General features: G+C 49.9%; 1 protein-coding gene and 1 long non-coding RNA gene across 3 annotated transcripts in view; one reads left to right on the forward strand and one right to left on the reverse strand.

The window, feature by feature from the left end:
* Positions 1–812: 812 nt before the first annotated feature.
* UCP2 (uncoupling protein 2) lies at positions 813–7812 on the reverse strand. The gene is made up of 8 exons (XM_069553034.1): positions 7280–7812; positions 6348–6504; positions 3742–3965; positions 3375–3585; positions 2260–2454; positions 2077–2178; positions 1572–1752; positions 813–1259 (listed from the first exon to the last, which is right to left on the reverse strand). The coding sequence occupies exons 3-8, from the start codon at positions 3865–3867 to the stop codon at positions 1145–1147; spliced, it is 930 nt and encodes a 309-aa protein (XP_069409135.1). The 5' UTR covers positions 3868–3965; positions 6348–6504; positions 7280–7812; the 3' UTR covers positions 813–1144.
* Positions 6782–13247, forward strand: part of LOC138420030 (uncharacterized) — a 62811-nt gene continuing 56345 nt past the window's right edge. For both annotated transcript variants that reach the window (XR_011249163.1, XR_011249159.1), the window contains exon 1: positions 6782–6835. This is a non-coding gene — a long non-coding RNA (uncharacterized lncRNA). The remainder of the gene's footprint in view (positions 6836–13247) is intronic.

The following is a 13247-nucleotide window of genomic DNA, read 5'->3' on the forward strand; positions in this document are numbered from 1 at the left end:
ACCTGTCCCATCCTTCAGCTTCTTCAGACATCTATAAAATGGGCCTGGATGGCTTAATTCCAAGGGCCCAGCTGTGCATGAGATGCCTTGAGATAAGGGAACCTCAGAGTCCCCAAACCCTTGAAACAGAATAGCTCTGCCCATCTGTTTTCCTGACTGAGGCCAGGCAGCAGGAAGAGGGGCAGGGAGGCTGACACCCCTGCTTGTCACCACCTCCCTGCCTGGGATCTCTAGCCTGGGGTGAGGGTGAGACTAAACGGAAAGACTCCTCGGGCTGAGGCTGGGTGTCTGCTCTGCAGCCTGCTGTAGGCCATGCTGCCCCCTAAGGGTGTGGCTGTGGAGGATGGACTTGCCCTCACTAGGCCTGGGACTTGGGGGAGGTGGGTTTCCCATTTGTAAAGTGGAATAAAATTAGTCACAGCATCCAAGATCCCCAAGTTCCTCTAAATCGTCCAAGCAGCACAGGAGATGGAGGGCAAACAGGAACACTCATTCTGCAGAATAACACGCCCAGGGCCTACTGAGGGGTTGGAGGCAGGTGCTGGAGTACCAGGAGCTGGTGAGAGAAAGCTCAAGTGGTCTGGCGAGAGAGCCAGGCCAACTGTGGACTCCAGGCCGCTCCTTCACTTCCCATCTCAGCCCTGGCCTGGTCTGGAGACGGAGGTGGACCAGATGGTCTCCAACCAGAGCGGACTGCTGGAGGAAGACGGGCCCGCCCCCACTTTTCAAGTCAGGTGGCTCCTCCCCTGCCCACCAGGTGCCAAAAGGGCCCAGTAGACCAAGACCTGTGGTGATAGAGAGGGAGGAGACGCCAAGGTTGAGCTTGTTTTATGGATGATGTGCTAGTTGGGCTCAGGGGCAGGAAGCAGGATGAAGAGTCAGGCTGAGGGCTTTTTAGGGGACTGGGGGCTTGAGATCCTGGATAGTGCCAGGCTTTCCACAGTGTCAGCTGGGGTCAACTCCACCTGGACTGTGAGAGGCTACGGGGAGCTGAGGGGTGAGAATGTGGGGAGGGGGAAGGGAGGTGGTGGGAGAGGGAGCAGAAGAGAGGGATGGGAAGAGAGGGAAGGGGAGAAGGGGAGGAAGAAAAAGGAAGCAGGGCCAGGCTGCAGCTGGAGCCAATGCTGATCGGGTCAGCAGCTGCTCAGAAGGGAGCCTCCCGGGAAGCGCGGGCAGCCATGAGGGCCCGCTTCAGCTGCTCGTAGGTGACGAACATCACCATGTTCCAGGATCCCAAGCGGAGAAAGGAGGGCATGAACCTAGAGGGGGAGAAAACACAGGTCATCTCTAGTGCACCCTGGCATCCTGACAGATGCTCTGCCTCCCAGGAAGTCAGGATGGCCCAAGAAATGGAGCTGTGGGCAACAGTCTCCTGGGAGTCTCCGTTCTAACACCCATAAAACAGGCATGACAGCAGCTCCAGGAGGGAGGAGTTAAGAGCATGAGAATGCCAAGACCAGGATCAGAAACTGTTGACATGTGGTTGCCACTCAGGCCCAGTGGTTCTCATTTGTGTGACAGGTACGGGGGGCAGGAGGCCTGGAACTGGGGGGGACAGGTCAGAGGCTCACCCTTTGTAGAAGGCTTGGGGTCCCTCCTTCTGGAGCATGGTGAGGGCACAGTGGCCAGCGCTGCTGTACTGGCCCAGGGCAGAGTTCATGTATCTCGTCTTGACCACGTCGACAGGGGAGGCGATGACGGTGGTGCAGAAGCCCGCCCCGAAGGCAGAAGTAAAGTGGCAAGGGAGGTCGTCTGTCAAGGAGGAGTAGGGGGCATCAGGACTCCTCCCCCGATAATTCCAGAAGGAGATGATTGAAGTAACTATGGTCTCGTGGTTTTAGACCCAGGGACTCCAGTGGGAAACTCTCCCAGTGCCTCTGAGTCGTTTTGCCCATGTAGCCTCAGGGCCTCAAGGTGCACGGTGGCAACTTCACCCCAGCTGGCTTCAATTCAGTGAGAGAAACTCACTGCATAAGCAAAGGGGAAATGGGATGAAGGATGTGGTCTCCAGGCAGATCCACACTGGCTCCTGCTTTGGGGGAAGGGTGAGACCCAGCATCATCTCCCCTAATTCACCTGTCATTAGGTGGGCCTTCAGGAGAGTGTCCTTGATGAGGTCGTAGGTCACCAGCTCAGCACAGTTGACAATGGCATTGCGAGCGACATTGGGAGATGTCCCTATGGGAGGAAAGGGTGTCTATGTGAGACCAGGGAGTAGGGGGAGGGGAAGACGGGGAAGAGAAAACAGCTGGTACACACCTTTCCAGAGTCCCCGAAACCCCTCCTCTCGGGCAATGGTTTTGTAGGCCTCAACAGTGCTCTGGTACCTCCGGGCAGCTCCAGCCCGGGCCTGCGCTTGGAACCGGACCTTCACCACATCCGTTGGCTGGGCCACGGCCACGGCCAAGGCACCGGTGGTGCTGCCTGCCAGGAGGCGACTCCCGATGCCGGCATCTGTCGGAAAGCCATGGGGGTCAGTGGCCAGCTGGGATTCCACTAGTGTCCACCTTTCCTCACCAGAACCACATCACTGAAACCTGTCTTCAGTGTCCCCTGTTAATAAGACCCAATCCAGCTCTGCTCTAAGAATGTCTTGCATTATACAGTGTCTATTATGTGCCAGGCACTGGGACAGAGCAAGGAACAGGACAAAATGAGACTTAATGCTATTTTCTTTCATAAAGCATTTCTATTCACTTCATTTCACCTCCTAAATGGCCCTGAGAAATGAGAAACTTTTTTTTGGCTGCGTTGCATAGCTTGTGCAATCTTAGTTCCCCAACTAGGGACTGAACCCAGGCCCCAGCAGTGAAAGCCCTAACCACTGGACCACCAGGGAATTCCCGAGAATCATTTCCATTTGAAAAACATGAAAGGCTTTCTCAGACTGGGATTCACAGGACTTGGGTTCTCATCCCTCATCTACTTTTCCCTGACATGTGATCTTGGGAAAAGGAAACCTTTGAATCTGGGTTCTCAGTTTCCACAAGTGTAAACTGGAGGGTGGACGTGGCATGCTGAGAAGGTGAAATGGAAAAGCACTGGCCTTGAAAGCTGAAGTCCTGGGAGTTTCCTGGCTCTTCACTGTGAGCCTTTGGCTGAGTCCCCTCCTCCACCCGAGGTAAGCCTCAGCCTCTCCAGCTGGAACACGGGGATGATACCACCTGCTCCTGAAGTGGCTATGAAAACTGTCATGAGCTGATGCCCTGCTCAGAGCCTAACTCAGCCTGGGAATCATCAGAATAATCAGGGACCTCTGATCTGAAATTCCTCCTAGAGGTCTTGGGGCCTAAAGGAACTGTGCGGCTGGAAGAGCTAGGATCGACCATCACTGAGAAGAGGCCAAGAGGCCTATGGCCCAGCTCCACACTCACGCTCAGAGCCCTTGGTGTAGAACTGCTTGACGGAGTCGTAGAGGCCGATGCGGACGGAGGCGAAGCTCATCTGGCGCTGCAGGCCGGCGACCAGCCCGCTGTAGAGGCTGCGGGGGCCCTCGGTGCGCACCATGGTCAGGATGGTGCCCAGCACCCCGCGGTACTGGGCACTGGCCGCAGCCTGCACTGGCCCCTGCCTTTCTCCTTGGATCTGCAAGGCCAAGGCAGCTGGTTGCCCTCCCCATCTCCTGCCATCCCTGTGCTCTAAAACTTACAGTCCCCAAAACCCCACTGGCCCTTGAGGAGTTTGTGTCTCGGGGAGGGAGCGGACTAGCCACCCTCAGAAATGCAGGCTTCATCCACTCACCTGTAGCCGGACTTTAGCAGTATCCAGGGGAAAGGTGATGAGGTCAGCAATGCAGGCAGCTGTGCCTGCCCCCAGGAACTTCACAGTGGCTGTAGGGGGCACATCTGTGGCCTTGAACCCAACCATAATGACGATTCCTGCAACCTCCCAGGAGATGAACAAAAACTGGAGAAGGGGGCACCTTCTGTCAGCAATAAGACGAGACAGAGGAACTCTGCCGGAGACTAAGCCAAGGAGAGATAAGGTCCATCAGCAGCCAAACCTTCAGAACTTCTCTTACTATCCCGCCCCTACCTTCTCTGATAGCATCACCCCCTCCTAAGCAAGGGCTCAGAGCTGCCCCTTGAAGGCAAATAGGAGTGAGCTCCACAGGTACTGAAACAGGGGCTGGAGAAGTAACTTCTGCCTGAGAAGTCCTCTCCTTCACCACGTGGAGTATCCGGATCACAGCTGTCCTAGTACTGCCTTGCAAACAGGCATTGGCCCAGCCCTTTGTCTGTGGGCTACAGAGATTTCACTGATCCCCGTGTTCCTGATTCTGCAGCTCTGTCTAGAGGGCAGGCAAACAAGGGGGGGAAGGTTTCAGCCAGACTAAGACCTGACAGGTACAAACCCACAGGCGTTATGCCCTGAATGTCTTAAGCAGCAGAGGTTCCTAGGAGTCTGGAACTGTCTAAGTCTAGAAGAAAAGGAGTGAACAAGACCTATTCAGCCCTTTCAATTCGGCCTCACTCTTCCCCACCAGCCCACACACAGCTTGGACTCTCTAGAGTCACTCTTTCAGTGAGTTCGCTTTGCTTTGCGGGGCGCTGGTTCACTGAGACAATATCTACCCTAGAGGGAGGCTTATTGTCTGGCACTGGGGGTGGGCAGGTGTTTCAAGCTGCATTTGGGGCTTGCAGAATCAATCGTATTCTCAAAATTCAAAGGAGGGAACATCCACCCCCACTGTGAGAGAAGAAAGGGTGGGTAGTCAGAAAAGACTTAGGAAAGGTAACATTTGGCTGGGACTTGAAGGATACTGTGCAGTTCTTAGGGCTAAGAGTATCTTCCTTCCTCTCCCAGCCTGCTGTGTAACACAGGAAAACTATTCCCTCTCTGGCCAGTTTCCTCTCATCCTATAATACAGGGGGAGCCATGTCTTCATGAGAGGTGGGGATGGGGAAGTAGTGCAGGTCAGAGCTATAAAGAATGACGAAGGAAACCAAAACCCCCATTTTGTTCTCAGAACTGGAAAAACACCCTCCTCCCCTGCCTTGGGAGGAAGTGAGCCCAGCACCCTAGTGGGGGAGGGTGACCTGCTTCTCTCCCCTGAGTTTACTTTGAGGAGGAGTGGCTACTCTGAGCCCCACCTAATTGGCTATCCCTGTTGCTGTGGCTGTGAGGAAAGAGCTGGCCAACAGAGGAATGACATGGTGACAGTAGTGAACACACAGACGGATGGAAGCAAGATGTTCACCAGGCTTCCTCCTTCTGGGCCTCTCATCCCAGGTGGCTGGGAAATCCAAAGGCTACTCAGCACTCGGCTGCTGTCCTTATTCATGTTTCCCTGGAGCCTGGCCCACATGAGGCTCAGCGAAGGCTGCACTCAGGAAACAGAAGGGGTTGATGAGGGTGTTCCCGAACCCGCAGAGTCCCTGCCCTGACATTCTCATTTCCCAGGAAGTGCTCCACACCTTTCCTCACCCCTCTGGCACATTCTATTAGCTCACTTACTTCTCAGAGCAGCCCTGTGAGGGAACTTAGTAAGAGTCCCGTCTGCAGGCTCCAAAGCTTATACAATTTGCTTTACACTGGTGCCCAGGTCACTTCATTCCTGTTTTCTCAGCCCCAGGCCCAGGCAGGGCCTTTCATGAGGAAGTCCAACATCCCAGTTCTCTTGTGACAATATGACAGTTCTGAGAAGGTTCAGGCAAAAATGGCATCCCTTCTGGGCATTGGAGACATGATAACAACATGAGTCAATCATGTCCTGACCTTGATCTAGATTGCAATGTGTTGTGAAGGTCAGAGAAATATAAGACCCAGCCCATCTTGGAGACAAGTGCAAAGGCTAAGTTGCCATTTTGAATATTACCTTGGGTTTGCCATAAGTCAGGTCCTTCAGAGGCATAGGTATGGGAAGCAAAGGTCCCTGTGCTAAAGACCCTACTAAGAAGATTAAACTAAGGTCTAACTGGAAAGAATTAATCATATATTACTCCCCAGCAAATAATCAGTTTCACCTGATTATCACAGTCTCAGGGACAGTCCAAAACATACATCTGATTCCTAATCGAAATCTCAAGGGTAGTCAAAAGCTTGAGTCGACAACATGTATTTAGAACACTAGGTTCTCCTCTGCTGCTGATTTCCTGGAGCTAATCACTGTCCCACTGAGGCCTCACTGTTCCTCCTCTGTAACATGGGGATTACCATCCTTGGCTTGTCAGGGTCAATTTAAGGGCCAGAAGAAGACCAAGGATATAGGAAAGTGCTTTGTGAACTCTAAGAGTGACTTTACTGGGATGGTGGTGCCAGTTATTTTTGTTAATATCCTGCTGACCCCGCCCCCAGACCACAGGGCTGAGGCAGTAGAAGACTCCTCCCTTAGACTCGACTCTTACCCGGCTTTGTTAGGTCCCACACTGAGGCCTTCAAGGTCAAGCTTCTCTAAAGATGTCCCGTTCTTCAAAGCTGCCAGTGGCTATCATGGCCTGGTCCCTTTGGTTTTCCATAGAAAATGATTGGTAGACGAAATATCTAATGGTCATACTATGTGTCCTGTAGAGCAAAGGAGGAGAGTTTAGAAAGGGAAATGGGCCTTAAAAGGACTACAAACCCAGCAAAAGGAAAAGGCCCAAGGCACATTAGCGTATTCAGTCCTTGCCTGGGGGATGTGAGGGTAGGGAACAGGGTCCATTTCCCACAGGCAGCTGGGGGCTAATTAAGTCCACACAGTGGAGGAGAGGGACAGACACAGGGGAGGAAGGGGTGAACCCAGAAGTCCTCTCTCCCAGGTCTGACCTCTTAGTATCACACGCTGCTCTTTCAGATTTCTGCTTTAGTGTAATTCAGTACTCTGGGGAAGCATCCCATAACACAGCAGACTCTGGTGAGTGGGGGTGCTGGAAGTGAGGTGGGGGGGGGGCATCAGGATGGTTCAGAGACTAGGGCCCAGAGCAGGGCTTGAGGTTAGAGAGGTTGGAATGGGCCCAGTGGAGGCCGCATCAAGCAGTTCAAAGCTCCTGCCAGCAGAAAGAGCCCTAGGAAGGCCTGTAGCCGCCTGGAATGGGAGAGGTGATCATCGCTGAAGGCCCCCCACCCTGGCAGAGGAGAGGGCTTATATTACAGCCTTTTGAGCGCGAGAGGTAAAGAACAAAGGCAAAACAGGAAAAGAGTGAAGGAAGAGAGGTTAAAAAAAAAACGGTAAAATGCAAAATAGGGTGGGAGGCGAGGAGGGAAATTAAAGGTGGCGCGTGGGTCCCCTCGGCCGGAGTAGAGGGAGGAGGGCAGGTGTTGAGGGTGCAGGGCTGGGGCGGGCCGGGGCCGGGCTCACCGGGCCGCAAGGAGAACAAGCGGGTACAGGCAGTTCTGTCGGTCGGCAGGTGGAGGGCGCGTCCACGGAGCGCAGACAGTACTCGATCCGAAGGCGCGGCCGGCTAGGCTTCCAGAGAGGTGGGAGGAGGGTGCCGTGAGACTTAAGATCTCGGGGCGGGGCCTGCTGGGCGGGGGCGTGGCCTGCGGGCTCCGAGGACTGGGCGGCGACCCGTTAGCCGCAGAGGCCGCCAAGCCCCAGGGTCGTCTTCGCGCCTTCTTTCACTCTCATTTCCGGGCTTCGGTCCCCGCGTCAGCCCTTTTGTACCCCATAGGGTTCCCCCTCGCCCCGCCAACCTCATTGTGAGGATGGCGAGACTGACGCGCGGGCAAAAGCAGAGGCTGCCCAGGGTCATACACGCCTCTGGCCCCTAGCCGGGGCTCTTTCTAACAGCGCGCAGAGGCTCGGGTAGAAGAGCACTCCGTGCTTTCACGGGCCCAGTTCGCTACCCCCAGCTCGGCCACCCGTGTTTCCGCCAGCCGCCCGCTCTCCCCAGGCGCCAGCGCGGGCTCTCCGGGGCGGGGCCTCCCGACCGGCCTCGCAGCAGCAGGTGGCCTGTCACCGCCAACGGCCGGCCTTTGGGCGCAGCCGGGTTTCCTGCCGCCTGAGGGCTCTATCCTGGGTGCCCGGGGACTTCTGGACGGGGCCGGGGTACCGAGCGTGGCGCTCTCGCCCCCAGTTACAGTCGAGCCAACGGGCCCAAGTGAGAAGGCCGAACAAGCCTGGATTTGCCGCATGCTTAGGCCCCAGCATGAGAAAGGGATGGTAGGCGAGGAACCTGGTCCCTCAGGTGGTCTTTTGGGGGTGACAGACACGTAAATAAGCGGTAATTGTGTCCTGTGGCCAGACAAACATGTGCACATGGAGTGTGGAAGGACTCTATGTTCGCCCTTGGACTCTTGTGTCCCTACTTTTGTGTACCTTCTGTCCCCCACTGTCTCTTTTCAGCCTTATAGGCTGTCTGGGACTGTTGTGAGAAATTGTGGACGTTGTCTTCCATTCTAGTGAACAAAGTTGCCCACCATCTCAGTTCTGTAATGCTCTGGCCATCAGCCACTGTAACCACCCAACCATGGTGAGCCCTGAGAGGAATTCCGGATGGAGGAAAACAGGAAGCATTCTGTGCTTTGGGTACTACTGGCCTTCTGTATTTAAGATGCGTACCTAAGGAATAATTTAAATGAATCCAGCTTCTTACATTTTCCTACATACAGAAAACCACTAAAATCATTAATTTGAGATGTCTGTTCTTTATGGTTGACAGTAATTTTTTTATATTCAACTACATTTTTTTTTTCCCAGCAAAATATTTATCCTGGCTTTTCTCTTAACCTCTTTGAAACATCTCCTCAAAGGTATCTGAGAGGCCCTCTCACAGGCTATCTTCTTCAGTAAGATTCCCGAGTAAAGTTTAACTGGTCGCTTTCAGGTTGTGTGTTTTTCTTCAGTTGCAGCTGTTTGGCCTGTTGTTGAAAGTGCCCTTGGAAAGTGTAGTGGGAAGATCTGAGAAGATGAACATTAAGTGTGTGCAGTTACTATGTTCAGGTTCATTGTGGATACTTCCCTTCTGTGTAATCCTGTGAGACTGGTATTAACCTCTGATCTATAAATGAGTGCCAGAGAGGTTAAATCATCTGCCTGATGTCGCACTTGTCTAAGTCTAGTACTTGTGCTCAGTTGTGTCCGACTCATTGCCAGCCCACGGAATGTAGCTCACCAGGCTCCTCCATGGGATTTCCCCAGGCAAGAATACTGGAGTGGGTTGCCATTTCATCCTTCAGGGGATCTTTCTGACCCAGGGGTCGAACCCATATCTCCTGCATTGCAGGTGGATTCATTGCTATCTGAGCCACCAGGGAAGCCCTGGCAGGTTAATTTACCACTGAGCCACATGCGTCACAATGTCAGGAAATGGTGAACCATGATTTAAGCCCAACTCAGTCAGCTCCATTTGGATATTTCTTGTAAGCAGAGGGAATTGTCAGCCAGGAGACCATAGCTGGAACAGGACTGGATAATTACAGCAGAAAAGAAAAAACACAATAAGCATATGTTCCTGGAGGAATCAAGCCCAAAATTTATTTCTGGCACTGGAGTCTCCCATCCACTGCTGGCCTAGGTTTTGTACATGAGCTTCTGTCTTTGGCTGTGATGAACAAATTCCCAGGATGCTGTGCAAATTTGTGGGGAGACTACTGAACTGGTTGGTGATCTTTGAGGAGACATGAAAACTAGAGTAGAACCAAAAACCTGGAAATAAAAGTGCTACCCTGATTGCCGAAATAGGGAAGAGTCTGTATTTCAAAGGCTCCATACCTGTGAGATATTTGTTCATCCCTAGCAAAATTCAAGGGACTGTTAGAAGGATGATATGTGGACATTTAAAAAGGGAAGTAGGTATCACCATGATTCAATATGGATTTCTTAAGAAGTCCTGTTAAATTCTCTTTTCGTTGGAATGGGCTAGGCAGATGAGAACAATGCTACAGACACTGTACCTCTGGACCTTTAGCAAGCAACTTATCCAAGTCATAAGATGTCTTATGGAGAAAGAAGAATGCGTAGTATTAACTGTAAAAAATGAGCAACCTAAAAGTTGAGAATGATGTTTACTTGGGGCATTATTGAAGATGTAAGCCAGGGATACAGCCTCTCAGATACCTCTGAGGAACTATTCTGAAGAAGTAGAGGAGGAGCCAGGGTATACAGGCTGTGCTCATTGCTCAGTCATGTCCAGCTCTTTGCAACCCCATGGACTATAGCATGCCAGGCTCCTCTTTCCATGCAGTTTTCCAGGCAAGAATACTGGAGTGGGTAGCCGTTTCCTTCTCTAGGGGATCTTCCCAACCCAGAGATTGAACCTGAGTCTCTTGCGTCTCCTGCATTGGCAGGCGGATTCTTTACCACTGTGCCACCTGGGTATACAGGAGTTCTTAAACAACAACAAAACAAACCCAGGTAGTTGAACATCAAAAGATTACAGCTAATTAAAGAAAAAACAGACATCTCAAGTTAATGAATTTAGCACTTTTCTATGTATGGGAAAGTGCAGCAGTCTGGACTTACTGAAATTATTCTTTTGATATGCACCTCAACTATCTAGGGACAGTATCCTGTTTTTTGCCATCTTGAATCCCCTCAGGGAGTACTGTGGCAGGTGGCTTGATGGTATTAACATCTCTGTTTACTCCTCTGGCAGGCAGACGTTCTTTGTCCACAGTGGGTACAGTTCAGTTCAGTTCAGTCGCTCAGTCATGTCCAACTCTTTTCGACCCCATGGACTGCAGTATGCCAGGCCTCCCTATCCATCACCAACTCCTGAAGTTTACCCAAACTCATGTCCATTGAGTCGATGATGCCATCCAACCATCTCACCCTCTGTCGTCCCCTTCTCCTCCTGCCTTCAATCTTTCCCAGCATCAGGGTCTTTTCAAATGAGTCAGTTCTTGCATCACGTGGCCAAAATATTGGAGTTTCAGCTTCAGCATCAGTCCTTCCAATGAATATTCAGGACTGATTTCCTTTAGGATGGACTGGTTGGATCTCCTTGTTGTCCAAGGGACTCTCAAGAGTCTTCTCCAACACCACAGTTCAAAAGCATTAATTCTTCGGTGCTCAGCTTTCTTTATAGTCCAACATTCATACCCATATATAACTACTGGAAAAACCACAGCCTTGACTAGATGGACCTTTGTTGGCAAAGTAATGTCTCTGCTTTTTAATATTCTGTTTAGGTAGGTCATAACTTTTCTTCCAAGGAGTAAGTGTCTTTTTAACTTCATGGCTGAAGTCACCATCCGCAGTGATTTGGGGGCCCCCCAAAATAAAATCTCTCACTGTTACCACCATTTCCCATCTATTTGCCATGAAGTAATGGGACCAGATGCCAAGATATTTGTTTTCTGAATGTTGAGCTTTAAGTCAACTTTTTCACTCTCCTCTTTCACTTTCATTAAGAGGCTTTCTGCCATAAGGGTGGTGTCATCTGCATATCTGAGGTTATTGATATTTCTCCTGGCAATCTTGATTCCAGCTTGTGCTTCATCCAGCCCAGCATTTCTCATGATGTACTCTGCATAGAAGTTAAATAAGCAGGGTGACAGTATACAGCCTTGACGTACTCCTTTCCTATTTGGAACCAGTCTGTGTTCCTTGTCCAGTTCTAACTGTTGCTTTTTGACCTCATACACATTTCTCAAGAGGCAGGTCAGGTGGTCTGGTACTCCCATCTCTTCAGTCTGTGGTAATCCACATAGTCAAAGGCTTTGGCATAGTCAATAAAGCAGAAATAGATGTTTTTCTGGAACTCTCTTGTTATTTTGATACTCCAGTGGATGTTGGCAATTTGATATCTGGTTCCTCTGCCTTTTCTAAAACCAGTTTGAACATCTTTAAGTTCACAGTTCACATACTGTCGAATCCTGGCTTGGAGAATTTTGAGCATTACTTTGCTCCCATGTGAGATGAGTGCAATTGTGCGATAGTTTGAGCATTCTTTGGCATTACCTTTCTTTGGAATTGGAATGAAGACTGACCTTTTCCAGTCCTGTGGCCACTGCTGAGTTTTCCAAATTTGCTGGCATATTGAGTGCAGCACTTTCACAGCATCATCTTTTAGGATGTACAATGAGTACAGATAAGTGCATTTTACAAACCTTTTGCACATCTAGTTTATTGAAAAAAGAAATCCCAGTTTATTTGTAAACGTGTTTTACATGTGTGTCTGACTGTTTGCAACCCTAGGACTGTAGCCCACCAGGTTCCTCTGTCCATAGAATTTCCCAGGTGAGAATACTGGAGTGGGTTGCCATTTCCTTTTCCAAGGGAATCTTCTCAACCAAGGGATCGAACCCTCATTTCTTTTGCATCTCCTGCATTGGTAGGCTGATTCTTTACTGCTAGCATCGCCTGGAAAGCTGCATGTTATATATGCCAGTAATCAATTTGACACAGTTTATAATGTTAACATCATGCTGAAAAGCAATCCACTGTACTTATAATTTTGGAAATTTAAAGTTATAAAAACAAATTGAAACACTGAAAATGAGAAAAAAGCAAGAATGACAGAGAAAGCTGAAAACATTAGGTAATGAAAACCAACATGAGAAAAAAAGCTCTCAAATGTCTCTGGTATTTTTTTGCCAAGAATATTGTTAGCCATATTAACTCCCCTCCCAAAGCAAATACAAAATTATCCGATTGCATTTTTTAAAAAGAAATAAAAAAAAAAGAAATCAAGGAAATTTGATGATCATACTTTAAAAAATGATATAAAAGCTGAATTTCTTTAAAAACATTTAAGAGATGAAATTGATCCATACATTTTTTAATGTCCTTTTAAAAAATTGTCATTTTTAAAAATAATTTTTTTGATTATTTTAGAAACTGATTTATTTATTTGGTTGTGTTGGGTCCTTGTTGCTATGTAGGCTTTCTCTAGTTGTGGAGAGCAGGGGTTACTCTGTAGCTGCAATGCAGGGGATTCTCATTGCAGTGACTTCTCTTGTTGCAGGGTAGAGGTTCTAGAAATTTTGGGTTTCAGTAGTTGCAGCACCCAGGCTCAGTAGTTGTCGTGCAGTGACTTAGTGGTCCCACAGTATGTGGGATCCTCCCAGACCAGGGATTGAACACATTGTCTGCAAGATGGGCACAATAAAGGACAGAAAGGGTATGGACCTAACAGAAGCAGAAGATGTTAAGAAGAGGTGGCAAGAATACACAGAACTGTACAAAAAAGATCTTCATGACCCAGATAATCACGATAGTGTGATCACCAACTTAGAGCCAGACACCTGGAATGGGAAGTCAAGTGGGCCTTAGGAAGCATCACTGCGAACAAAGCTAGTGGAGGTGATAGAATTCCAGTAGAGCTATTTCAAATCCTGAAAGATGATGCTGTGAAAATCCTGCACTCAATATCCCAACAAAC

This window comes from Ovis canadensis, chromosome 15 (genome assembly GCF_042477335.2).
Source record: "Ovis canadensis isolate MfBH-ARS-UI-01 breed Bighorn chromosome 15, ARS-UI_OviCan_v2, whole genome shotgun sequence".
NCBI lineage: Eukaryota > Metazoa > Chordata > Mammalia > Artiodactyla > Bovidae > Ovis > Ovis canadensis.